This window comes from Panthera tigris, chromosome C1, assembly GCF_018350195.1.
Source record: "Panthera tigris isolate Pti1 chromosome C1, P.tigris_Pti1_mat1.1, whole genome shotgun sequence".
In the NCBI taxonomy this organism is placed as follows: Eukaryota; Metazoa; Chordata; class Mammalia; order Carnivora; family Felidae; genus Panthera; species Panthera tigris.
In genome coordinates this window covers 154,897,823-154,923,407 of record NC_056667.1, presented here as the reverse complement: position 1 = coordinate 154,923,407, position 25,585 = coordinate 154,897,823, and the positions used below count along the sequence as shown (strand labels likewise).

The window sequence follows — 25,585 nt, the reverse complement described above, 5'->3', positions numbered from 1 at the left end:
ATGACCATCAAATACTGTTTTTGAGGTCTAATTTTTAAAAATTTGTCTTTGTAGAAAATAGGTGAGCCAAGGTCCATTATTATTCATCAAATATGAGCACTAATTTTTTTTACACAAAGTTAAATAGTTTTGAGCAGTCAAATTCTAATCCTTTAGACTAAAAATAAGTTTATAATTAATGAGAACTTAACTTGTTTCTTTTGTTTTTGTTTTTTTGCTAGTGGACTTTTTCCCTCTAAGGGTATTTGGTATACAGGGTAAACGTTCTGATTAACAAAGCAGCAATCAGACATCTGCCTAGAGATGCATAGCATGATCCAATCTTATTTTACTTTTCTAGGAAGGAGAATTAAGAAAAAAAGTTTGGATATTCTTAAGGAAAGTTTACTTAATGAATGAATGACTAAAATCACAAAATTCTATTAACAAATTGATTTCATTCAACACTCTATTTGCCAGAGAATGTCCTAGAAATGAGATGGAACAACAAACAAATCATGTACTTTACTTTCTCAAGAGGGAGTATAGAAAATAAATGATCCATATCCTTTCCTTTAAGTTCAAATAATCAAAATTTGATTTAATAGGAAGCTTTGCATAATTAAGTTTTATTTAAGGAGATCAATAACACTGGGCTGTAGGGAACAATAACAATCATTGAAGGCTGCAAAGAGAAAAAATGCATGGTCTTTTCATGATCATTGTTTACAACTGTGACAAGCGTTTCCATCTATGAAGATATAATGGAAATATTCTTTTTTTTTTTAAGTTTATTGATTTATTTTGAGAGAGGGAGGGAGAGAGAGAGAAAGCAGGATAGGGGGAGATAGAGAATCCCAAGCATGCACTTCACTGTCAATGCAGAGCCCAATGTGGGGCTTGAACTCACAAACTGCAAGATTATGACCTGAGCTGAAGTTGGACGCTTAGCCAACTGAGCCATCCAGGTGCCCCTAAAGGAAATATTCTATGGCTTTCTTATGATACAGATTAAACAGACAATGAAAAAGCAAAGGACAGTGGGAACCTGAACAGTACCAAGATCCTTACTGAAGGGCACCATGATCCATTACTATAGAATCATGTCTCTGCTTAGTTCCAGGTGAGAAGCTACGGACCAGAGACATGCTTATTGGTGTTTTAAAATTGGAATTAGTTAATACCTACAAAAATCAAAATTTCTGCCTGCTTTTGAAAACTTTGAAGATCCAGCAACACTGGGTTCACATTTCAACATGGGAGTTACTTGCTGGAACAAAGTAAGTAGTGGTCAACCTTTTTAGTTGGGACATGTACTTTTGAGTTGGTCACTGTTCACATTATTCACTAATAAGTGACACCAAGTTGACATTAAAACAAGAACAAGAACAAGAACAACAACAACAACAACAACAACAACAACAACAACGACAACCCTGCCTGGAACCTATAGAAATTTTAGCTTCTTATACTTGCTGCTAATCATCAGGTTGAATGAGTAGAGTTGGTGATTTGAATCTGTATGTTAAGACAAATGCAAGCACTGGGAGTAAAAAACAGTAAATAAATGTAATTTTGAAATATTTTTAAAGTTACCATTTTCTGGGCACTTTATACTTAATGTGTATCTACTTGAGTAAAAACAATCCATGCCTATCATATCTAAGTATGTTTTCTTGTAGGAGATGACACAACATAAAGAGTACAAGGGTACATAAATTTTGTTTAGAGCTGGAAGTTTCTACTTATGTGCTATTACTAAATAGAACTGTAATTGCTACATTAGTTTGGTATGTTACTGTCCATATATCAATTTTACTGCCCCCAGGTTGCTATAATTTATATCCAATCTATCTTAAAATATGCCAAGATTTTATTTCTATCATTACTGTGTTTCATATTTTGCAGCTAGTTAAGTTTGGCTTTTAAATATGCCTTCCATTCTTCTCAGTTGCTGTGTCTACAAAGTACAGGGTTAGGTAAAATGATGGGTCATCATGATGCTCAGGAGAAATCAAATTACACAAATAAAGTGTAATAAAGAATTCTGGCAAGAACACCATACATAAATTCACACAAAACAATTAATAAAATTTGTTCCTGAATATTAAATTCAAATATAGCTCAGGCTGCAAGAGACAAAAATGCAGTTGTTCACAGATGGATTAACCAGGAATCAGAAATGGGGACTTTGTACTAACTCCCTCCTCTACTGGGTATGTCATAATATTGGGTAAGTCACTAAATTACACTTAATTTTTTTTTCATTTCATCCCTCCATTTATAGAAAAAGGAATGATACATGTCTTCTAATACTGGAATCTAAAGAAGAGAATGTGGCACAACCACAAAATAATATGATGTTTGCATAGCTCATACCAATCTGATGTTGGCTCACATATTAGACAAGTATCTTACAAAAAGCTACCCTTGATATATATACTTCTTCTAAGGAGATTTCTCCAGCACAGGAAAGACATCACATCCTGCCTACCCAACTTACTATCATTATAGGAAAAAATGTCGTACATTTGTACCAATAAAAATTCAAACTCAGGAGCCTGGGTGGCTCAGGCAGTTAAGCCTCTGACTTCGGCTCAGGTCATGATCTTATGGCTCATGGGTTTGAGTTGCATGTTGGGCTCTGTGCTGACAGCTCAGAGCCTAGAGGCTGCTTCAGGTTCTGTCTCCCTGTCTCTCTGCCCCTCCCCTGCTGTGCTCCCTCTCTCAAAAATAAATACACATTTAAAAAGATTTAAAAATTCAAACTCATTCTAGCGCAATGAGTAAAGAAAGAGTAGGACCAACTTTTTTATGGTGACTCATTATTATTGTGACTTTTAGGAGTATACTCAATAAAACAAAATGTGATGAAAGTTTGGCAGAATAGTGCATAGTAACTGCCTCACTATGGTGGGGAAAAAAAGTTCATGCTCAATGCCAATAATTTAGCTATTTTACCCACCACTAATCTCATTTTTAATAAATCTAGAAATAGTTATGATGTTTTAATGCTATTTGTATCTTTGTCAAACAGACATAATACCAAAAATGTGCTATTTATGTTAGCAAAAATGTCAATGGATTCAAGGTTTGAAAGAATAATCAGTTCTTCCTTTTAAGTGATGAGCATAACAATTTCTAGTTGATATATTTTGTTTCTCTAGATTTGGATATATTCAAATTCAGATGTGTTTCTTCTGCCATGAGTTTTTCTTTTTTTTATAAAAATTTGCTTTAAAAATTTACAATATAAAATTTGATTTCCCTAGGGTTTGAGCTTCAGGTTCAGGCTTTTCTACATTCACTATACAGTTTTGAAATCACGACTCAAAAATTATTTTCTGTTTGAAAACTTCTACAGAGAGTTACGTATTCCTGCTTCTTTTTTTTGTTGTATTTCCATCCTCTCTGTAGATATCTTTATTATCTGCCTATCACATTTTATAGCCATTATTTTATAATATGAATCTCTCCTTTAACTAAACCCCTGTATCCTCGAATCTCAATGTTTAGCAGACAATCAACTGTTGAGCAGACAGTAGATGATCCCTCCCCCCTTGCCCTGAAATATCAAGGAGTAAGTGCATAGGCAAATAGTCATATTTTTTTCCAAGAGTGTGAAAATTTTATAATTTTAAATCTAGTTTAAAAATTGAGATTCTAAACTTTTTCCACATAATCCTCTGATTTTATTTTTTAGTATTTTGGCTGACAGTCTTTGATACTGAACATTTCATAATTGGTGGAATTACTGAAGCTGATGTGTATAACAATAACATGTCAATCACTTTACAAAGTGTTCTCAGAAAGAGGCCCCTTGGTAACACTGCAAGTGATCCGAACATTTATGGATGAACATGGCAGTGCTGTGATGCCATAAGGAGTATTTGGCATCTTAGGAGGAGAAGCCTGTACCAAGAAAACAAAGAATGCATAAAGGCAACAAACATACAGAAAGGGAAAGAACCTTTAAAAACAGAAAATATATTCTCAGATAGCCTTTTTATAAAATGATCTTCATGGTGCTAAATAGACTAGTTTGTATGTATGTATGTATGTATGTATGGACGGATGTATTTATTTTTAGTGAATTAGTATTCACTGTGTTGATGAAATTGAAGTGTTGTCAGGCATCATCTAGAAACAGAATACATTGAGCAGAATTACTATGACATGAAGAAAGCAAGCTGAGATATTTATGATCAATGAAAGACAATACTTTATCCTAATGCAAAATATTAAAAAAATCTTTTAAGATAAGGTAGTGACTTTTTCCTTGGAAATCATTGCATCCCTAAGCATGTTTGATTTTATATAGGTTCACCTATGCATTTATTCAACTAACAGCCCTTGAGTACCAATGATCTCCATCACATTGTGCTAGGCATTGTCAGCATTGTTTTAATAAAAGTTTCTATAATTATATCTCAATGTACTTAAATGTCTATCAATCATCTATCCATCCATCGCTGTATCTGTACAATATATAAAAATATATTCATATATTAGAGTAAAAAGTCTCAGCTTGAAATTCTCTTGAGGCAAGGTTTGTAATATATACAGGTGCATGAATTATGTAGTTTTATTACACAAATATCTGGGAGAAGTATTATCATTCAATTAATTTCACCTTTTTTTCACTGAAAATAATTATGCTTTTGTCTTATTTAGCTACCAAGAGCAAAACCTAACTTTTTAAATAAAAAAACACTTAAAAGTAGAAATATTTGACTTCAAAAAGAGGTTTCTGAATAAGCAATGCCAGCTTTGACTGCAAGAACTCTGACTGCCTCTTCTTTCCAAAAATATTATTTATAGGGCCATATTCCTGTTTCCAAAAATGCTGAAGATTCATAAAAAGAACATATAAAAGATACACTCTCAACTGGGCCATCAAACATATTTGTTATATAAATAACAGTATTTATTTGACAAACTCAAAAAGCAGGATACATATAAACATTCAATTTACTGTAAAGGATGCCCTCTAGAAGTTTTATGTAGATGTATGTTAAAGATATATGTACATATACAATATTTCAGATCAACATAGACATAAAGCATCTTAAAACCAAAGAAGCACTAGGATATAAATAAACACAAAAGTATGATAAAAGAGGCTAAATCTTAGAGTCTCAAGGAACAATGAAATTATAAATAAAAAAACTTGCAAAAAGAATGAAAATATTTTAGAGAAAAAAGAAAACCAGAGGTTACATGTATCTGTTAATTAATGCAAACCAAAATAAAGAAACAGAAGAATTCTACCTCTTCACTACCAACCCTCCCTCAACAATATCCAAGAGATTTATAAGCCCTGCCAATTCTATGTTTAATGATCTCTTGAGTCCATGCCCTCTTTAGCCTAAACTTTTGACCCACTTAAGTTCCTTATATTTAATCTATTTCAGTAGTCTCCCAACTTTTCTTCTTCCATCTAAACTTGACCCCCTTTATTTCAGTCTTAGTTAGCCAGAAACATCTTTCATCAGTGCATATCTATTCATTTTACTCTCCTATTTAAGTTTCTTCAATGGCTCTTGATTGTCTTAGAAAAATGTAACAGTTCTTTAACATAACTTAGAATTTCTTTATTATCTGGGCTTCGCCTGCATCTCCAACTTCACGCCTCAGTTATGCCTCACTGTATTCACAAATATATCATACTCTTTTTACCTTTTGTGTAAGATCTTCCTTTTGCCTAGAATGCAATTCTATATTCATGAAAAAATTATTTCAAATCTCAGCAGGAGCATTCTCTGTTCTCACATGTCCTCCTTGACCATCTTTCATTCAGAGTAATTTCTGTCACCTCCTGTGTCCCAACAAACCTCATTTATATTTTCTATCACAGAATAATTGCACTTTAATTTTTGTTATATGTCTATTTCTCTGATATAGTGAGCTCCTTGAGGGCAAAATAATATACTCATCATTGAATTTTTGTGCCTGACATATGGTGGGTGCTTAATGACTATGAGCTGAATAAAACATATATATATATATATATATATATATATATATACACACACACACACACACACACACACACACACACACACGGCACAGACTCCAGAGTCATTCTTCTTGAGTTAGGACCACGTTTGCTCACTTTCTTTGGGCAAGTTAGTTAGATCTTCAGTGGGTCCATTTCTTGTCCTCTTCCCCTTACCCCCAAATACAAAGGACTAATAAGGGAATAATAACAGTGCCTGTCTCATAAGGTTATTGTGAGGAGGAAGTAGGTTAATATATGTGAACACCTGGCTCATGAGTGCTACATTAGTGTGTGCTATATTTACCTAACAGACATTCATTGAACACTTACTTTGTGTCAGCTATTTACACAGTAAACAAGGCAAAAAAAAAAGTATGGGATGAAAGTAGATTGTCTATGGCTTTTCTGTGAATTTTACCATCGAACTTCACCATGAATTTTTCATTACAGAACAAAGCCCAGAAACTAAAGAAGAAACAAGTTCTAATACATATGTTTGTTTTTTTTTTCCCCACCAGAGAAATAGTGGATTTGGGTGGTTTATTAAAAGAGAGATAAGCAAAAAGTGCCTGTGCATATCATGACTCTGCCAAATGATTCTGGCTGCTAGGACATGGAAATACTCTACAGAGACATGGCCAGAGACTGCCTTTGTGATCACCTATTCAGTTTTTCTATGGTTCATCTTCATGAACTGATACCCAGTGAAGAGTCAGTTCATAGTGATTTCATCTACAATTACTCATTTCTTACTACACTTAACTCTTTCCTAAAAGTCCTGTTGTATGACTCTCATGTAGACAATAAATTAAGAAATGTTAATATTTGTAGATTACATATCTTTTCATCTCATCACAACTCTCAGTTTCAACCATCAGAGTCTGACTGATTGAAACAGGAAAGGTAATTTGGTAAAGAGACATTGGGTAGCAGAAGTGGGGAGTGGAATTTATAGAATTTCCAAGATATCCAAAAATAAGACTTGGAGATTTTATAGATGGTAACAGAGCTGAGTAATGCTGCAGAACCGTCTGGTGAATGCACCCATGCTGCTGACACTGAACACCAGACACGTTCATTGCCAAAGCTATCAATACTATATAATGGATGCTGCTTCTAGAATAGTTATTTCTTGAAATTGGATGTAGCTGATCTCCTGCCACCAGCCATAATTAAAATTAATTCCAACACAGTCCCTGTTTCTGATGTCATTTCATTACTTCTTTATGCAAAGTCTCAGTTGGAGTATCTGATTGGTGCAGTCTAGTTCATAGGTCCCAGAATCCGGCAAGTCTAGGAGAATAAGTGTATGGTATTTGCAGCTTCTCTAGTGGAGGCCGCTTCTGCCTCATTGGGTAGAGGAGTTCCCAAGTATAGAAGGAATTTCAGATGTCAAAAAGAATGAAAAGTGCCCATTACCTCTGCTAAAAAAGGTATTATTTATGAACACTGAGGTCTTCTTAACCAAATGTAAACCAGTTAAAAACACAAGTATAGGTATTTACTTTTGACAACAGATAACACAGAAAACACTATTTATGTCTTATAATGGAATAGAATTGGGCCTGTTTCTTGGCAATGTATGTTCCATATGACATTACAAGTACATGTAGGATGACTTTGAGACAGTACAATTTGCCTGCTAAGAGGTCATAAAGAGTTCATGGTATACAAACCTGCCTCCTTCTTTTACTATCTCTCTGAGTCTCTATGGCCATCAGTCTTGTTCATTGGGAGTAATGACATTTCAAATTTTTATGTAAATTCCAAATAAAAGGAAGAAGCCCAATAAAACAGATTTGGCTCTGATGCAAGCATTTCTGTTTGCATTTCTGTGCAAACAAAGCAGTGTAATTCTTATTTTTTTAAATGTTTATTTATTTTGAGAGAGATAGAGAGAGAGAGAGAGAGAGCAAAAGTGGGGGAGGGGCAGAGAGAGAGAGAGAGAGAGAGAGAAAGAGAGAATCCTAAGCAGGCTCTGCCTGACATGGGGCTTCACTTTCAAGACAAAATCCAGAGTTGGACACTAACTAACGGAGCTACCCAGGTGCCCCAAAGTCGGTTAATTATTAATTATGGTTACAAATGAATTATTCTGATCATTTGGGTTTTCTTCAAAATAAGGAAAAATGGGGGAAAATAAAAGGATAACTAGTTGCAATTTCACTGGTAAATATATCTACTAGCAATATGGGGAATGGAAAGAGATTGAAGTGGCAGATAGGAATATTACATTATGACTGGTGTTTGTCATCAATTCAAGTGACAAATCAGGTAAATAAGTCATAACTAATTTCAGACTCACTTAGAAGCCTCATTTGTAGTCTGCTTGGACAGAGAGTGGGGAACCACGGTAGGAGATAGATATGAAGGGCTACCATTGATTGAGTGTTGTACACAAAGGAAATGTGCAAGGCTCTTCACACTTGTATAATGTCTAAGTCATTTAAAATTCTACCATTCCTAATTCTACATGATGATTACACATGAATGTAATAAAAGAGATTGAAGGAAGAACGCTACGCAAAATTTTAAAGACAATAAACATATACCATGAATATAGTGTTTTTGTAAGAATTTCATCAGCCAGCTATTTTGAACCAATGTTTTTAACACCTAAAAGCAGTAAGTGATGTATTCAACTCGCTTATATTATGTGCTTAGAGTGCGTTTGAAGTAGGGATAAGAAGAAAGGAGAGGCATTATCTTCAACCAGTTAACTATGCTGAAGAACTGCACAATTCTGAGATGCCTTCAAAGAATCAAAAAAATAATCAACTGCAGTAATTTGTATTGTGCATTAATTCTTAAAAAAAAACCCACTGGGTCTTTCACTAAAATATACTTCCTTTTCGCTACTATAGCAGGTAACTACACATTTTCCTTTCTTTTAGGGTTGGTGATTCAGTGAACCATCTTTTCTATTAGTATAATGTTGGTCATCAAGTGCCAAGACTCAACAAATAAAAAAATCAATGCCAGAAGTTTGAGGGGTCTCAAAATTGAAAAGAGGTTCTTATTAAAAAGGACCACAGACTATTTGCTTTAAGTATATGCTTAAGTAGTTTCATTTTACATAAAAAATATCAACAATAAAAATTGAGCCACTTAACTCCTATAGATTTATAGAAAAAAAATCGGATGAAATGAAATTTAAGGACATACTCTTTGATCTGTAATGGATTTCCTCCCAATTAAACTTATCAATACCAGTGCACTGCAAAGGACAGAAAACCTAGCCACTTGCTGGAGGCTCATAACTGCAGATTAGGTTTGTTCTATAAGGATGGATCAGGGCAGATGAGACGCAAACAGTCATTGATAAAAAGGAATGACAGGTCTTTAAAACATTTCAAGTATAGTGGTCTATGAAATACTGGAAGATAAATACTTGACCACATATCTCAAGATTATAAGAAGAGAGATTATACTGAGTGTAAGTGCCAAACACAGAGCCGTGATTATTAAATGATTTAACGAGCATTTTGTGAGAAATGATACTGTGTCTCACCACTCTTTAGAGGAACAAATCAACATACTTACATTTGGTTCTAATATAGAAAAAGTAGTTTTGTGTGTGTCTATAAGTTTCTCATGGATAACTTTTTTACACTCCCTCCTCCCCACAAATTATTGCTACTTTTCTTTGTCTATTTTCTCTACTCAGATGGTATACTTTGTCAATATCATAATTCCCTCCACAGTAATGAAAAAGGCCCAGAAAAATAAGGACATTGGAGGAAAAGGAGTTGAGGGGAAAAAAGGGAAAATTCCTGTGTTTGATCCTCCAAAAGAAAAAAACAAAGACAATATAATTTGGGGGGACTGTTGTTACTTTTAGAATAATAGCACAAAATATTTATGATAAAGTCCCACAAACTGAACCCCAGCCTAAAGTACTGACTTCATCAAAGTTCCTCCAAATCTCCCCCAAATATTTCTAAACATCGTGTGATATGATGAATTTTAGTATTCAATTTTTCCAATTTGTACTCTGAAGACAATGAATTTCAAAAGCCGTAGCAGGATAATGTCTTTAGCACTCCTGGTATTTCCACCAGGGTAAAGAAGATAGTTTGAGCGCTTGGCTCCCCCTGTTGGTATCAATCTGGTGGCTGGTATATAATGCGCCCTGTCCTCCTGGTTGGGTCAGAAATGAAGTAGCCTCAGCTGATTCCTAAAGAGATGCATCCATGGTAGATGACTATGGACAGAGAGGGATAAAGAATAAGCACACAAAAAAAGGCTGTTAGAATAAGATGTAATCTTACTCCAAGTGCTGTGATCTTGAGATCTGCATGGAAGCTAGAAAAAATAAATTTCCCAAGCAATATCCCAGATAGTACCTCTGCAAGAGCATGGTACTCAGAACAGAATGTTTTAATGTCTCTTCCTTTTCTCAGGCTTGTATTTTCCCAGGTTTTTTTTTTTTTTTTTTGGTGGAGGTTATGATAATTTGTAATTTTCAAACTAATAAATGAACATGCAAAAGAATAGACAAGCTTGACTCAATCTAATCACTTTCAAAGATTCATGAGGATGGGTTTATTTTGAGAAATATTAGACCCAGAAGTAGAAAGAGCTAATAATTCCTTATGTCAAGTGCTTACAGAAAGCACCCATTTTCATACAAGTGACTATGTGGAAAAAACATTTTGCAGCTTCTACAAAGTTCTACAAGCATGATGGTTCTATAATGTTAAAGGTTTCTTTTGTTATAATTTTCCTTGCTCCTCAAAAAATAGCAAAATCTATGAACTTAAAATTCTGTAGCTTGCCATTCTAACAATTTAAAAATAAAGCAAATTTAACTAGTACAATATATTGTTTCTATATTTGAGAATTCTGTTAAGTGTAATTATACAAAGAGTACATTTCTATTTTTAAACTAATGTGAGACTTCAAATTGAAGGAGGGGCCACATAACTGCATTCCTTCTTCCAGCTTTCCCTCCCTGTCCACCACCTCCCATACAAGACAACATAAAATTCCTCTGTGTCAACATGTCTGTGTTTTACATCTTCATCAACATCACATACTTTTGGGGATCACTGGGAACATGAAACTCTGGGCTGTGATTTTGTGTTTTGTGGGCAAGGGGCCAGGTGACACTCCCTCAACAACCCTGGACCCCTAGATAAGAACAATACCACTCCTTTTCCCTAAAGCAATCCCAATTCATTTTACTTGAAAGGAGTGAAGGGTGTATCTGTAAGTGCACTTGTCTTCTGCAAATGAAATTGAAAATGGGTTCTATAAGAACAAATAGCTTTACAGAAACAGAAAACCCACAGAACCATTAAGAAGAAGAGGAGCTGTGGAAATGGTACTCCAATAATAGGGGTAAACACTGCTCCTACAAATTCTATTTTGGAGAATGAGTAAGATGAATCGTAGAAAGAAAAGCAACCAAGTCAGGATTTTTTTAAAGCACTTGAATCTGTGCTTGCAACTCAGTCTTACTTATGGGTTTTTTTACTCACCACTGAGGCTCTGACAGCCTGAGAAGTAGTGCCAGGGCCCCCTCCGTATGATAAAATTGCTAAACCCCTCCACGTCGCCAGGGGGATTAGCTCATTTAGTTATTAACAGCGTAATAAAGGATCCCAGGCTGAATGCACGCACTGGACAGATGCGCTATTTCACCAAGAAGACAGTTTCCACAAAGGACCCAGGCAAACATTTTGCCAATGTCTTCACAGTGTGGGATTAGAATGAGCTTCCCTTTATAATGATGCATTTCCGTGTCCTGCAATACTGCCACAGGGGAGGGAGAAGTGAATCCCTCTCTGTGCTACAAGGAGAACTCATAGACCAACAGATTCTGCAGAAAGAGGCTGAAATTGGAAGTTGCAAAGGGACCATGACTAAGACTTTATGGTCATGCCTCAGCACAGTTAGCAATTGCCATCAACTTCATTTGGGGACAGCAGAGGTTGAGAGTTATAGTTTGTGGCTCCAAAGTAATGCAATTCATGTCAGTAGATCACAAACAATAGTCTTATTGTACTTTATGGGCACTCCTTGTGTCTTCAGGAAAGAACACACATTGGTTTAGTTTTGTAAGGAGCCAAACTGACTATGAGTAGGTTCACTGCATTATTTAACACAGTTTATCACTTTATAATTAAATCCTGTGTCTTTCAGAAAATAATATTTGTATAGAAATAGCAAAGGCACAAACTGAAGAGATATTAGGTGTACAGATTGCGTATAATCCTGTAAAATTAAAATTTTCTGATAAAAGATGACAGTAATGAGTTAAGTCTCAGTTTTAATTAATTATTGGTACATTAATGTGGTGTAAGCTAATAAATTCATTTTATTTTAAAAGTTTTGATATATCTTTCCATAGTTCATTTATATCATTAAATTATTTAGGTTATTTTATTTTATTTTATTTATTTATTATTTTTTTTTTTTTAATTTATTTTTGGGACAGAGAGAGACATAGCATGAACGGGGGAGGGGCAGAGAGAGAGGGAGACACAGAATCGGAAACAGGCTCCAGGCTCCGAGCCATCAGCCCAGAGCCTGACGCGGGGCTCGAACTCGCGGACCGCGAGATCGTGACCTGGCTGAAGTCGGACGCTTAACCGACTGCGCCACCCAGGCGCCCCTATTTAGGTTATTTTAAATATTCAAATATATCTTTGTATATACACAAATAATGGCATTTCAATATTGTCTGCCATTAACGAAGGAGCTAATGGGACTTGGCAGTATGAGTAAATTGGTTGTTTGGCTGACATTTATTATATTCACCATGATTTCCTTCAGCCCTTACTTTCTCTGTTCTCCACAGTCCCTGCTCTGTTCTTTGACTTGAGATGTAGGCATCTCAAGAGAAATGTCAATATAAATAGGAGGGTCCTGCTATCAGATTGCAGAAGAGTGAGGTGGGCAGAGAAGAAGCCTCCGATGAGAAACAAAGAGGGGAGTAGTCATCTCTAGGATAACAAATCCTGGCCCAGGTTTGTACTACCATGTTCTTTGCTGCACATCAGATTCACCCAGGGTGGGTGGGTGTGCCTGGGTGGCTCAGTCAATTAAGCATTTGACTCTTGGTTTCAGCTCAGGTGATGATCTCATGGTTCATGAGTTTGAGCTCCACATCAGGCTCCGTGCTGACAGTGCGGAGCCTGACTGGGATTCTCTCTCTCATCTTTCTCTCTGCCCCTTCCGTGCTCTTTCTCTTTCTCTCTCTCTCTCTTTCAAAATAAATAAAATTAAAAAAAAAAAAAAGATAAAGAATCACTTTTAGAACTATACCATTCCCTGATCCCTGACCACACACCAGAACAATTTAATCAGAATTACCTGGGCTGCCTGGGGAGTTCCAGTGTATTAACCTTACTGAGGTGACTTAGGTAACCTGAGTTCCCTCAGAGGTTCCATGGCCCAGCCTAATAGCGAGAATGATGTGATTCTAAATCCTTATCTAGTCAGAGAAGAGGTAGGAGGAAACAAGGGCTCTGAAAAGATGCCCTGCTTCTGGTTCTGGGTGATGTAGAAACCAGTAGACAGAGGACTCATTGAAACCCACCACCACTACATCCCTGTTCCCCCAAAGAGGGAAGCCGGGGATAGTAGCGGCTTCATAAGGAGTGTGGGATGCATTTCTGGACAAGTCACGCTCATATAGGCCTTATGGAAGCAGGGTTGGTTGGAGCCTGTAGGAAAAGCCTTTCTTTCTTTCATCCTGAGAAATACAAATTCTTCTGGAGTTTAGTTTGTGTTTTTGCTTTTGTTTTCATTAGAGTTGGTGCAAGCAGTACTCACTGCAGTTAATTTACTTTGCAACTTGAGCAAGGAATTTTTTTTTACAAAATATAATTCTTTTTTCTTTGATTTCTGAGGAAAAAACAATGGGATTCCTCCAAGACATGGGTAGGAAGAGAAGAGACGCAGATGGAGACGGAGTTAATGGGAAGGCCACCAGTGGCAAGGTGGCAAGGCAGCAGAGGCCAGGGCACAGGTGCGAAAAGCAGTAATAAAACGGGCAATCTTGAGCATAACAGAGAGGGTTTTGAATGCAAAAGTAGAGGTAAAAAAATCCATTTATGAAGTATGCATTCCAAACCCACAAGTGGATCAGAGATTGAATTTCTACTTCTTGCTGAATTGAAAAGGAAACTGAGTAATTAGTGTAGAGCAAAGCTGGTTTGCTGTATGGTGTCAGGAATTGGAATGTTTTGGTTAATAAAGTACTCCAGTGAACTGAATTCTGCATAAACCAGCTTGTGCAGGTCTGGCTGCTAGTGGGTTACAGACCTCACTTGGTTGAGGCCCTTATTTTATTGTTTGCTTTATTTAGCAAACACTCAGTCTTCTGATTCTGAGTCAGCATTCAAAAATTAATCTCATTGTGTTCTTTTCATTATCAAAGCTCACTCAGCACTAGGCCCTGAGAAAGAGTTGTAGAAGATAGTTTAAATGGTTTGCCTGTGGGAAATTTCTGTGTATTGGTTGGCCTATTTGGAGAAAGGTCAGGATGATTCCCTGGCTGGTGTCAAAGGGAAAGAAACAGTTTTCTGGCAAATAGGAGCCCTTATTTCTTAGTATTTGTAGATCTTAGCACTGTATCGTGAAACAAACAAACAAACAAACAAACAACTACTTGCTATACTTCCTTCATTCAGACAATTGGAGGAGTGTTTCAAGTGCACAAACCAGAAAATGTCACACAGTAGGCTCCACCCCTTCCAAATATTTCCCTCTCCCTTCCACACATTAGCTAGAACAAGCTGAGAAATCACAGCCCTCGTGGAAGCAGAACAACTCAACACGGCCCCCACTCTCTCCTTTCCTCATTTATTCAAGCAGGATATTCTTTTTGTTTGTTTGTTTTTCCCGATTCAATTCGTATATTAATTATATTTTCCTCTCAGTACATCGTGTCACAATACCGCGAATAAAGCAGTCTTCCAAAGCAAATGTTATGTTCTTCATTTGCTCCCATTTGAAACACAGGCTTTATTCATAATGGCAACCCAGGCTGCAGCGGACCTGTGCAACATACGCTCTACACATACTCCTCTCCTCGCTCTCCCGGACATCCCCTCCTCTTGTCGTTTCCTATAGTGGGGGTTAAGCACTTTTCCTCAAAAGGAGACCTGCTATTACAATTTTTAAAATATGCACTAAAGTTACTGACTACTCCAGAGCAACATATGCCCAAAGCATTCAGAGGGATGTTAATTTTAAACTAATCTTTAATTACTATTAATGAGCTCCTGGGAAATGATTCTGTCTCCAAGGGCCAAATAACTGAAGGAAAAAAAAAAAAAGCTGAGGCGTGTGAGGTGTGAGGCAAAGAACAATGTCATTCTCCTTTGTCTCTTTACATGCACATAAAATGTTTACGAATCATATTCTCCTTTGAGAATAATTACCACTTGATTATGCTTTCTGGGCTTTAGTGGCAATACTGCTGATGATAATAGCTGATGTTTATTGAACGATTCATATATGCCAGACATTTTAGGAAGGATTTTACAAGGACCAACTTATTTTATTCTTAAAACACACCTGTTACTTCATCCTCATTTTATAGAAGAGATCAGATGTCTAACTCTGAGGATGATAACGTGGGCTGTCTGGCTCTAGAACCAGCAGGCTGAAGCATTACTCAAGCTTTCTCAGTTTAAGTGAGATTACTTTAAGTTGTAATGGTTATTTAAAAAATAGCATACCCAATTAAAAGACAATATAAGACATGCTTTTGATCACAACCTTATGTGTTGATAGAGATCTAGGTTAGGTTGGTACTGATGATAGAAATCCATGACCTTGAAAAATTATTACGTGGCAGAAAGCTAAAGGTAGTTTTAAAGCACTTATATGAGAAATGCTTTGCAATGTGGACATTTTGCTGATAAAAAATATGTTTAGTCTGCTAGAAAATAATTATGGGTCACCTTTAAAGAGTCTAAAACACACAGATGTCAGATTATATCTGTCACAAGCTGTCAAAAATGTTTTCTGTCAGCCTAAAACTGTCTAGGGATTGTTCCAAATCCACATAATTTTACCGAGTGCTAATGTTTATGTTAGGATATTTGAAACAGCAGATATATGTAGAAAGACACACACTGTGTTGCAGCTTTCTCCTGTCCACATGAGACTTGGCCATAGGGAGCAAAGGTCAGGAATACTCCACACTCTTGACATGGATTTTAGTGCAGCCATTTTCACATAAAAGCAATTACCTAAGCACTGTATTGCACCGATTACTTCCAAAATTTTTGGAGCTCCATCTGCTCTTTCCTACTTAAGCCACTTAGAAAACAAAACTGAAGCAAACCAAGCAACCCCAGAAAAGTAAAGGCTTCCAGGACTTCAAAATTAATAAGCACAGAGTTACTCAGTACTGCATAAGTATAGGGGACAGAAAACAAAGAAGAAATTCATATGAGAAGATGAAGGCCAAACCTTGAGTGTGAAAATATGTCACAAAAGGGGATGTCTTAGACTGCTAATAGGTCCAAGGTTTATTTGGGGGGCAGATGGGAATGTTGTAAAATTAGACTGCGGTGATAATGCACAGCTTTGTAAATATACTAAATAGCCATTGAATTGTACACACAAAGTGGGTGAATTTTATGGTATGCAAACTGTATTTCAATAAAGCTGCTAAAAAAGGGGAAAAAAAGAAGAAAAAGAAAGTCCTGAAAAGACAGAAACCACAGAATGGGCAAGTGAAAATGAACTCAGAAAGAGATGATGGCAGTTTCACACCAAAAACACATGTATTCTAATACCTTCTCCAGCATATTTCAAGTCACCCTTTTAAGAATATGGGAATGGGGGCGCCTGGGTGGCTCAGTCGGTTGAGCGTCCGACTTCAGCTCAGGTCATGATCTCATAGCTTGTGAATTCGAGCCCCATGTCAGGCTCTGGGATGACAGCTCAGAGCCTGGAGCCTGCTTAGGATTCTGTGTGTGTCTCTCTCTCTGCCCCTGACCTACTCACATTCTATCTCTCTCTCAAAAATAAATAAACATTAAAAAAAATTAAAAAAAAAAGAATATGGGAATGGATTACATAAAGTTTCCCCAACACATTCTTTTGAGAAGCTGAACCCTTGTCCCATGCTTCCCTCACTCAGCGGGTCTGATTGTCCAGAGTGGCTCCCTTTTCTAATTTACATAAGGATACTCCATAGGCTAGCAGTGATGCTACTAACTTAAACAGAACCATAAAGCATGACAAATCTAGCATATCTAAATATGACATTATCTCAAATTTTAAATGTCTGGCAGAAATGAATGTTCCTATATTTTATACCTCCTTTTTTTCTATTTCAGAACCCCATTTAAATTTTTTTAATTTATTTATTTTTGACAGAGGGAGGGAGAGAGAGAGAGTGAGAGAGAGATAGAGAGAATGAGCAGGGGAGGGGCAGAGAGAGAGGAGACACAGAATCTGAAGCAGGCTCCAGGCTCTGAACTGTCAGCACAGAGCCCCATGTGGGGCTTGAACCCATGAACCATGAAATTCTGACCTGAGGCAAAGTTGGACACTCAACCGACGGAGCCACCCAGGTGCCTCCAGAACCCCTTTTGAATAAAGGGTGGTTGATAAAATAGTCTGATCAATCAGCAGACAGAAGGGATCTTTAATTTGAGAGACACTTTAATTTTCTAAACTTGTTTAGCCCCTTTGCTGATTTCTCAGACAAATGGTTACCAAATAGCTAAGTACCCTGAAACATCTGACTTCAGTACATTAGAAAGGAAAAAGGCAGATTGAACTTAATTATTACACCTTATAGGATTACTAATTGTGACCCTGACTACTGTCAGAAATCCAAAACAAATGTTCTTTCTTTTAACTCTAATCAAACTTAATTTTCAAATTAATATTAATTTTTACATGCTAAAATTTTTTTTTTTTTTTGGCCAGGGACAGATTTTGCAGAGAGATAAATGTCAAGTACTTTCAACAAGCAAAGACTGAAAACATCTGGGTGGACAACAGCTTAGGTAAAACCGAATCAACAATCTGCCTCTACCTGTGAATGTCCTCTATCCCTGCTGATAAGAGAAGCAGGTTTTAGAATGCATTTGATGGCTTTAAAAGTTTAAGTGAGTATCTAATACATGATTTTTCTACATTTTCCTCTCTCTAATCAAAATTGACATGTATCTCAAATTTCTTTTTTTAATATGAAATTTATTGTCAAATTGGTTTCCATACAACACCCAGTGCTCATACCAACAGGTGCCCTCCTCAATGCCCATCACCCACTTTCCCCGCCCTCCCACCCCCCATCAACCCTCAGTTTATTCTCAGTTTTTAAGAGTCTCTTATGGTTTGGCTCCCTCCCTCTCTAACTTTTTTTTCCCTTCCCCTCCCCCATGGTCTTCTGTTAAGTTTCTCAGGATCCACATAATAAGGATTATAAATTATTTCATTTTCTGAGGTACGGATGACTTTTTTCTTTCATCCTCCTACAGACTTGCATACATTTCAATAAAAGACATTTACTCATTTATTCTAACATGTTTCCTTTATGTTATTTATATTACGTAGCATTATGACCTAGGTGTAGTCATTCCTCATGGAATTATTGGGGATAATTAGCATGTCTCAAAGTAGATAATGAAACTGAAGTTCAGAGAGGTCACGATAGGCCCAGAGTCCTGCAGATATTCAGCCTTTTAGTGTACGTTTTTTATTAGACTCACATGCATTAATATTTCATGTGCTAGAGCCCAGACTACAGTTTATAATAATAGATTACATTTGCAAGGAGCTTGTGTGTGTGTGTGTGTGTGTGTGTGTGTGTGTGTGTATCTATATATCCATAAAACATTTATATGTTGCTGCTGTTTGGTTTTGCTTTTACCCAGTATCCACATATTCTCCCTTGATAACTGAATGCTGAGAACTTCCATTTAGGTAAACAGGTACAGAGGCTTCCACCAATCACCATCCCCTGGCTATAGCAATTAGTTCTAGGAAAAGCATGAGTGTTCATTTAGAGCCAATTAGATGCAGTAAGATTTGTTCCTGAAACTTCTGGGAAAAGGATCTTACTTTTTCTCTGCATGTTTTTTACTATTATCTGAGGGAAATCTGGGTGAGAATGAGGCTAACTCAGAGGAGGTGAGGTTAAAAAAAAAAAAAAGAAATATAATCAAGGTGATACACTGTGTAGTGCTTACAGTGGGCCAGGCACAGTCTTAAACACTTTACAAATATAATTCATTTAATCCTCTTAACAGACTTATGAGGTAGGTACATTTATAATCTTGACATTATAATCAAGGAACTTGCCTAATGTTATGCAACTAATAGATGAGGGAGTAAGGATTTGGACCCACTCTTAGCTACTATGCTATGGACATACGTTGGGCCCTTACATTAATGGTAAGGAAATACATACTTAACAATGGGTTCTCAAGAAAAAAAAGAGAGAAAAGAAGGAAGAGAGAATGAAAGACTGTATACCCCTAATTTGTTGCATTTGCCAATTTCTCTAGTATAAATATTCTCACTATGGCTGATTTGAAGCTATTTACGTGATCTCATCTGGTTTGCAACATTCCTAAAAATTTAATAACCAGAGAGTTGGTGCAAGCCAGCTGCTCTAGTAAGCTACCAGAGCTGACACCAAATCTCCCTTCCACAAGACTGCATTTTTGTGAATCTGTGATGTTCCTTTTGGTGTATGCCACTTTGGGTTGGGCTTTGTGTCTCTTGCAATATGAAGGAGTCCTATCTGATTTCAAGTTTCATGGATACTGAAATACTTTCACGGAAGCTGCTCTTTGTCATATGAGACCTCCACAGTAACCTCATGAGATGGACAAATCACTCATCAGTTGTCCCATCTTAATTGATCAGAAACTGAGAGCTGAGAGGTGATGAATTTCATTTGTGTAGCACGGACTACATAATTTGCCAGAACTGGTGTAAAATGAGAATGCCAGAATTGGGTCCCTTGTTCAAAAATTATTAAGAATTTCAAGATGATGACAGCAGAACGTTAAGCTAAGTGCAGGGGCCTTCTGAGAATGGGGCCCTGAGTAATCACTTAGGGCCATGCACCATGAAGGTGGCTGTAGGTCTGTGTCACTTAGCTGGTCTGGCAGCCTCTAAACTGAGAACTTTAAGTCCCATAGCCCTTACACTCAATCACAATATTTCCCTGCAAAATAAAGGATCTGTACATAATTCATTTCTATGTGGAATTTGTTACTTAAGTTGTTAATTATAACTACACCTTGTATCGTTGATCAGTTTCAAGTAAACACACAATTGACTCACTTAAAGACTCCTATGTTGCAATGCCTATATATTGGACCACAAGTATATCCAATCTTAATTTCTTATTTACATTTTGTTTCTATTAGGCAAAGTTAAAATAAATCGTACCATAAATTTATTGAGCTATTTAGACTGCACATTTTTTTTTTTACTTTTCAGACAGAGCCAGAAAAAGAAAACAAATACTATTTTACATACCAGATTTTTAATCATTCTATTGTTATATTCCCCCCTACCTCTTCCACCCTCCCCCACACACATATGATACACACGCAATTGCCTTCATTTTGAAAACTTAGGTAACTCCAAATATCCTAGGGATTTTTCTTCAAACAAACAAACAAACAAACAAACAGACAAACAAAAAACAACCTTTTATCTTCCACCACAAAATTTTAGAAGTTACTCTCTTCCTCGTGGAAAACATGGACCTAAATACGGCTGTTCACAGTGCAATTACTGTTTTTCAAAGTGCTGAGCTAAGTCTAATGGGTTTTATTACTGGGATTCTCCCATTCAAAAATCATCATAACCCATGATAATATTTGGTGATATATGATAATGGAGGAATGAAATGGGAAAAAAAATCTTTTATAGCAGATAAAATGTAGAAGTTGCATTATGCAGTTTTATATAACATCTGGGTTCTACTACTCAATTCTTGATGATTTTAAGGAAAACAGAAAACTCATCACAATAATCAGCTAAATAATGCTTCAAATTTAATCTGTCCAAACAACGAGCAGATAGTTTATCATGAATTATAACCTAGAAGCAGAGGCTCAATGTAAACATTTGCTCTCAACATTTCTATTTACCTATTGACTAACCCAGGAAACATTAGAAGCTGAGAAGAAAAATATTCCAGCATGGTGCCCTAGAAAAATGCTCCAAGTAAGGGAATCAGTACAGTGGTATGCTTTAAAGATGATTATCTGAAGCATTTTAAAATTACAATATTTGTTAATGAGTAATGAAAATAAATGTGCCACTAAAGAGGGGGCTTTCTACATTGGCCGTGGAAGAGAGGACTTCAACCCTATGTGATTTATCCGTTACCTGTAGTAGTATTACCTGCTCAGATCTTTTCTGGTGCTGGTATTGGTACTGAGACAAGGTATTACAAGAAGAAGCAATTTTGTCCTTCTCAAATTGTTTCTTCACTCTGGCCAAACCACCAGGCACCGTGCACATTCCGGATTCCTCCATCATCTAAGATGATTTAAGAAAAGGGAAGATTCAGTTTTAGATCTGCTCAAGATGGGATTTGCAAGCTATTATTTTTTATTGCTGACAATTATTGATGGGTGGTATATTAAAAAATATAACAATACATAGTTATTTCAGTAGGCCCTTATAGAAAACTTTAATAAAAATAATCTCTCCGTGTTGTTTTCTCATTTATCAGTCTTTTGATAAAGTCAGAGGGAACTTAAAAATATTGAGTTAATTCTCCTCAACTCAGATAGATTTTGATATCTGGAGATTAAACCTGTAGAATGTATTTCTCTAATAATACTCAGACTAGTAGAAATTAGAACAATGGATTCAATTTTAACCCACAGTAAGGTTGTCATTAAAATCCTAAACATCTACATAGGCAACACATTATTCAGAATATTTAAAACATTTGACTCATTCCAAAATGTATTTAAATCACTAAACACGAACAAAATAACTTTCTCTTATGCAAAAATGTCAATATCAGTAATAATAACAACTACTTAATATTAGTGCTGAGTGATTTCTATGTGTTTGCATATATCTTGTCATTTGATGTTTCTCCAACTCCTGTGAGATATGGGCATTTAGCCTCATTTTAAAATGAGGAAATTGATATTTGGGGACGTAAGACAACTTGTTAAGTTCTCATAGCTGGGGTGTGTGTAGGAGCTGAAATCTGAACCCCTATCTGTCTGTTTTAATGACTGCTGTTTGTCTTAATCACTAGTAGTAAAGGGCAGGCAGAAAAACAACTCCTCCGGGACTGGCATACCCCAGGACTCAGCTTTTAGCATTGTGTGAGAATCAGAGGGTTTAACGTCAGAAAAATTCTAGGCTATCATTGACATTTTGCAGAATAGAAAGCCTAATTCAATAGGCATCATTTGGAACAACTTGAAAAACACTGAGGAGCCTTGTCAGATCTCATGCCCCAGTGGGAAGTGTAGAAACTTAAGGGCTTTGGTTTTGATGATTCAACACACTCCTCAGCCTAGCAGGCACTCTAACCCAGATGGGATGATAACTCTCAAGCAAACAGGCCCCATGCCAACCAGCCCTCCTCTAGGAAGCTTGGAGGGCTGCTTAAAACTGGGAAGAGATTCAGCAACCCTTCAAACTACAGGGAGGTCTCCTGAGGTCTGGCCCAGTCCTGACATAACCTTGAAGCCTTGAGACCTGAAAGTAACTGGATACCTGTGAGCTGAGGCTCCCATAACATGGACTGTGGACTCCAGGGATCCTGGAATCTCTACCCAAATATGTAGTTTCTCAAACTGATACTAAAAATACAACTATTATCGTGGGTTTTCCTAAATTCCAAAATATTGGAGAGTGAGTTAGGACTCAGGATTATCTGAATTACTAGCAATTTCAAGTGGTTGCTTTAGCAAGTTCATAACCTTGACCTAATTCTGTGAACTATCCAATATTTAAGAATATGCATATCTGCTGTATGGAAAGAAGGATAAAAATGTATATTTATATGTTTTAGATATATATTCTATCAAATTCTGCAACAAACTTCAAATATAAATCCCGGCCAGTTACGGCCATTTGATACATGTTAAGGTCATGAGAAAGTATGGCATCTATTTTGAAATTTAAGATAAAGAAGGGAAAGGGTGATTTAAGGCCACGACATTTCTTGTACCTTTCCCCGTTGCTATTTAATGTACATAAATGGCCTTCCTTGATTGATCAGACATAGATAATATAAGAGCATTAAATTATGGAAATTAAGGCAATTATTGTTAAGAAAAAGCCCACTCTTTCCAACAACTATAAACAATGTCCAAATCGTGTGTAAATTAATCTAATAAGCCTCAGTAATTATGTTAATGACTGAATACTTTCCTAGTAAGTGCATTTTCACAAAAATATCAGTTCTGATACTGAACGTGTTGCTTCTCATGTACGAAATGGATTCAAAACCCCCAAATACACCCATTCCTTTCCTTTCGCATTGCGCTTTGGAATCAGACCATGTTACATGTGCAAAAATGCATACAGTTGGTTATTTTTGTCAGGAGTACTACTATTATACAGTCTTGTTGCCACTCACCCACCTAAGTGAGGAAGTCTGTTGAGCTGTAGTTCAGTGGTGGTGATATGGTTTCTTTATTCAGCTCAGCTTGTAAATGAAGGTTTACATATGTGAGATGGCAGGACCTGCTCAAGGAGCGGTCTGTGGTCACGAGCTAGAGTGATGTTTCCTTGCTCAGGTGGAGAGAGCATCCCTGTGCCTTTGCCTTGTTTGGCCCCATGCACTGTACATTTCAACTAACCCGTGTTATTGTCAATGACCACATAACTTAGATTGTTTGTATTAAACATTTTTATGTTGATCCTTATTCAATGTTTCTTAATCTCAGACTCAAATAAGATTTGAAATCTAATGGGTATGCCCATAATAATTAAGCCATTTTATTGACAAACTGATTTAAATACCTAACACAGAACCTAATTAAGTTATTTTAATAATAAAGTAATTTAGCTACCTAACACTTACCTAGGTGAATACATTACACAATCATCTATTTTCTTTGCGAAGAACTGGCCTTGGGTTCTAGGGTATAGTAGAAATAACATAATTGGGGAATTGGACAAATAGTAATTCTAATCCCGGTTCTGACACTTAAAACCTTAGACCAGAGTTTGTGAACCTCGGTTTTATTTCTTATAAACTGGGAAAACAATGTATTTTCCACATATTTCTTGTGAGTGCTAAAAAAGATAAAGGAAGTAAAACTGCATAGCACAGAATCTGGCATTTTAATTCATTGCTTAGCAAATGTTACCTCTCCCTTCTCTTCTAGGGTGCTTCTGCACACCATTGCCTTTCCATGGGCATGACTTTTATTTAGGTTCAACCAAATGCCATCTGGCTGAGGCTAGGATCATCAAAAACTGATCTCAATGTGACTGAAATATAATGGATTCAGTTTGGGGCTGAATCAGAGACTTCCAGATTATGCACATAAACTAATGGGTTTTTTGTGTAGACAGAAATGTTGTTAATGGCAGTTTCCATGATTTTTTTTTTTTTTTTTTTTGGACAGAGAGCAGGGGGAGGGGCAGAAGAAGAGGGAGAGAGAGAATTTTAAGCAGGCTCCATGCCCAGTGCAGAGCCCAGTGCAGGGCTCAATCTCACAACCCTGAGATCATGACCTGAGCCAAAACAAGCAGAGAAGTGTTATTAAATTATTTATATGTAGGCTACCTTCATAATAGCATTAACATTTTTTTTTGTGTGTTTGTATTAAATAGTGGGATAATTTAGTTTTCTTAGTGCCCGATTTAAATATTCTGTTTTTTAGCACAGTATAAATACAAATTTGTCTTATGGTGTATTCTCCCAGTGCCTGTAAGATAAAAGTCTTCCAAAATAAAAAAAAAAATGTTTACTAAATAACCCTTCTCTCACTAGGTACTTTCAAAATCAGTCTGTTTCCCCAAGAATCTTTTCTCCAATTTAGAACACTAATTTGTAGTAAAGTTCCCTAATGATCCAGCAGGGGGTGCTATCTAAGAGGACTGGCAGGAGGCACTGGAGTGATACTATTTATTTTGGAAGAGATCTAGCTACTTCTGTGATTTCTGTACATTCATTCAAAATCCGTGCTGCATCTAAAATGGATTTTAATGACTATGTAAAAACTTAAATGTCATTTAGAATTACAATATTGTTAATGAGTTTGGCACAGTCAGCCTTGTCTCTAAATAATTTGTAAAGAAGAATGTTAAGAGTAGCTATTTTAGAATGCCACCCTTCTTGGCTATTCTTTCTCTCTCTTTCTCTTTTGGTTAAATGAACAACTTTGCTAATTTGGAGATTATAATTATAAAAGAGTAACCTTATATTCCATTAAGCTATAAAGCTGCTACTAATAAAATGACTCATCAAACCCTGTGGATTGAAGGCCACAGATGATAGAACCCAACAAATTCTTTTGAATATGACTTTATTATGCTTTGGCTCTAAAATTGGTGGTCCTACTGAATCCTGCTGTTTCCTATAATCATAATTGGTTTAGCAGAGTGCCTACATTGCTAATCTCCCTCATTTCTATGTTGATTAAGCTACTCCTAATGGATTTAGTGCAT

At 36.4% G+C, this 25,585-nt stretch overlaps 1 protein-coding gene across 2 annotated transcripts in view; it reads right to left on the bottom strand.

Annotated features, from left to right (window-relative positions):
• XIRP2 (xin actin binding repeat containing 2) overlaps positions 1–25,585 on the bottom strand; it is a 317,696-nt gene that overhangs the window by 23,797 nt on the left and 268,314 nt on the right. For both annotated transcript variants that reach the window (XM_007074620.3, XM_042997292.1), the window contains exon 4: positions 21,332–21,469. In XM_007074620.3, the coding sequence (XP_007074682.2) occupies positions 21,332–21,469 (138 nt within the window). The remainder of the gene's footprint in view (positions 1–21,331; positions 21,470–25,585) is intronic.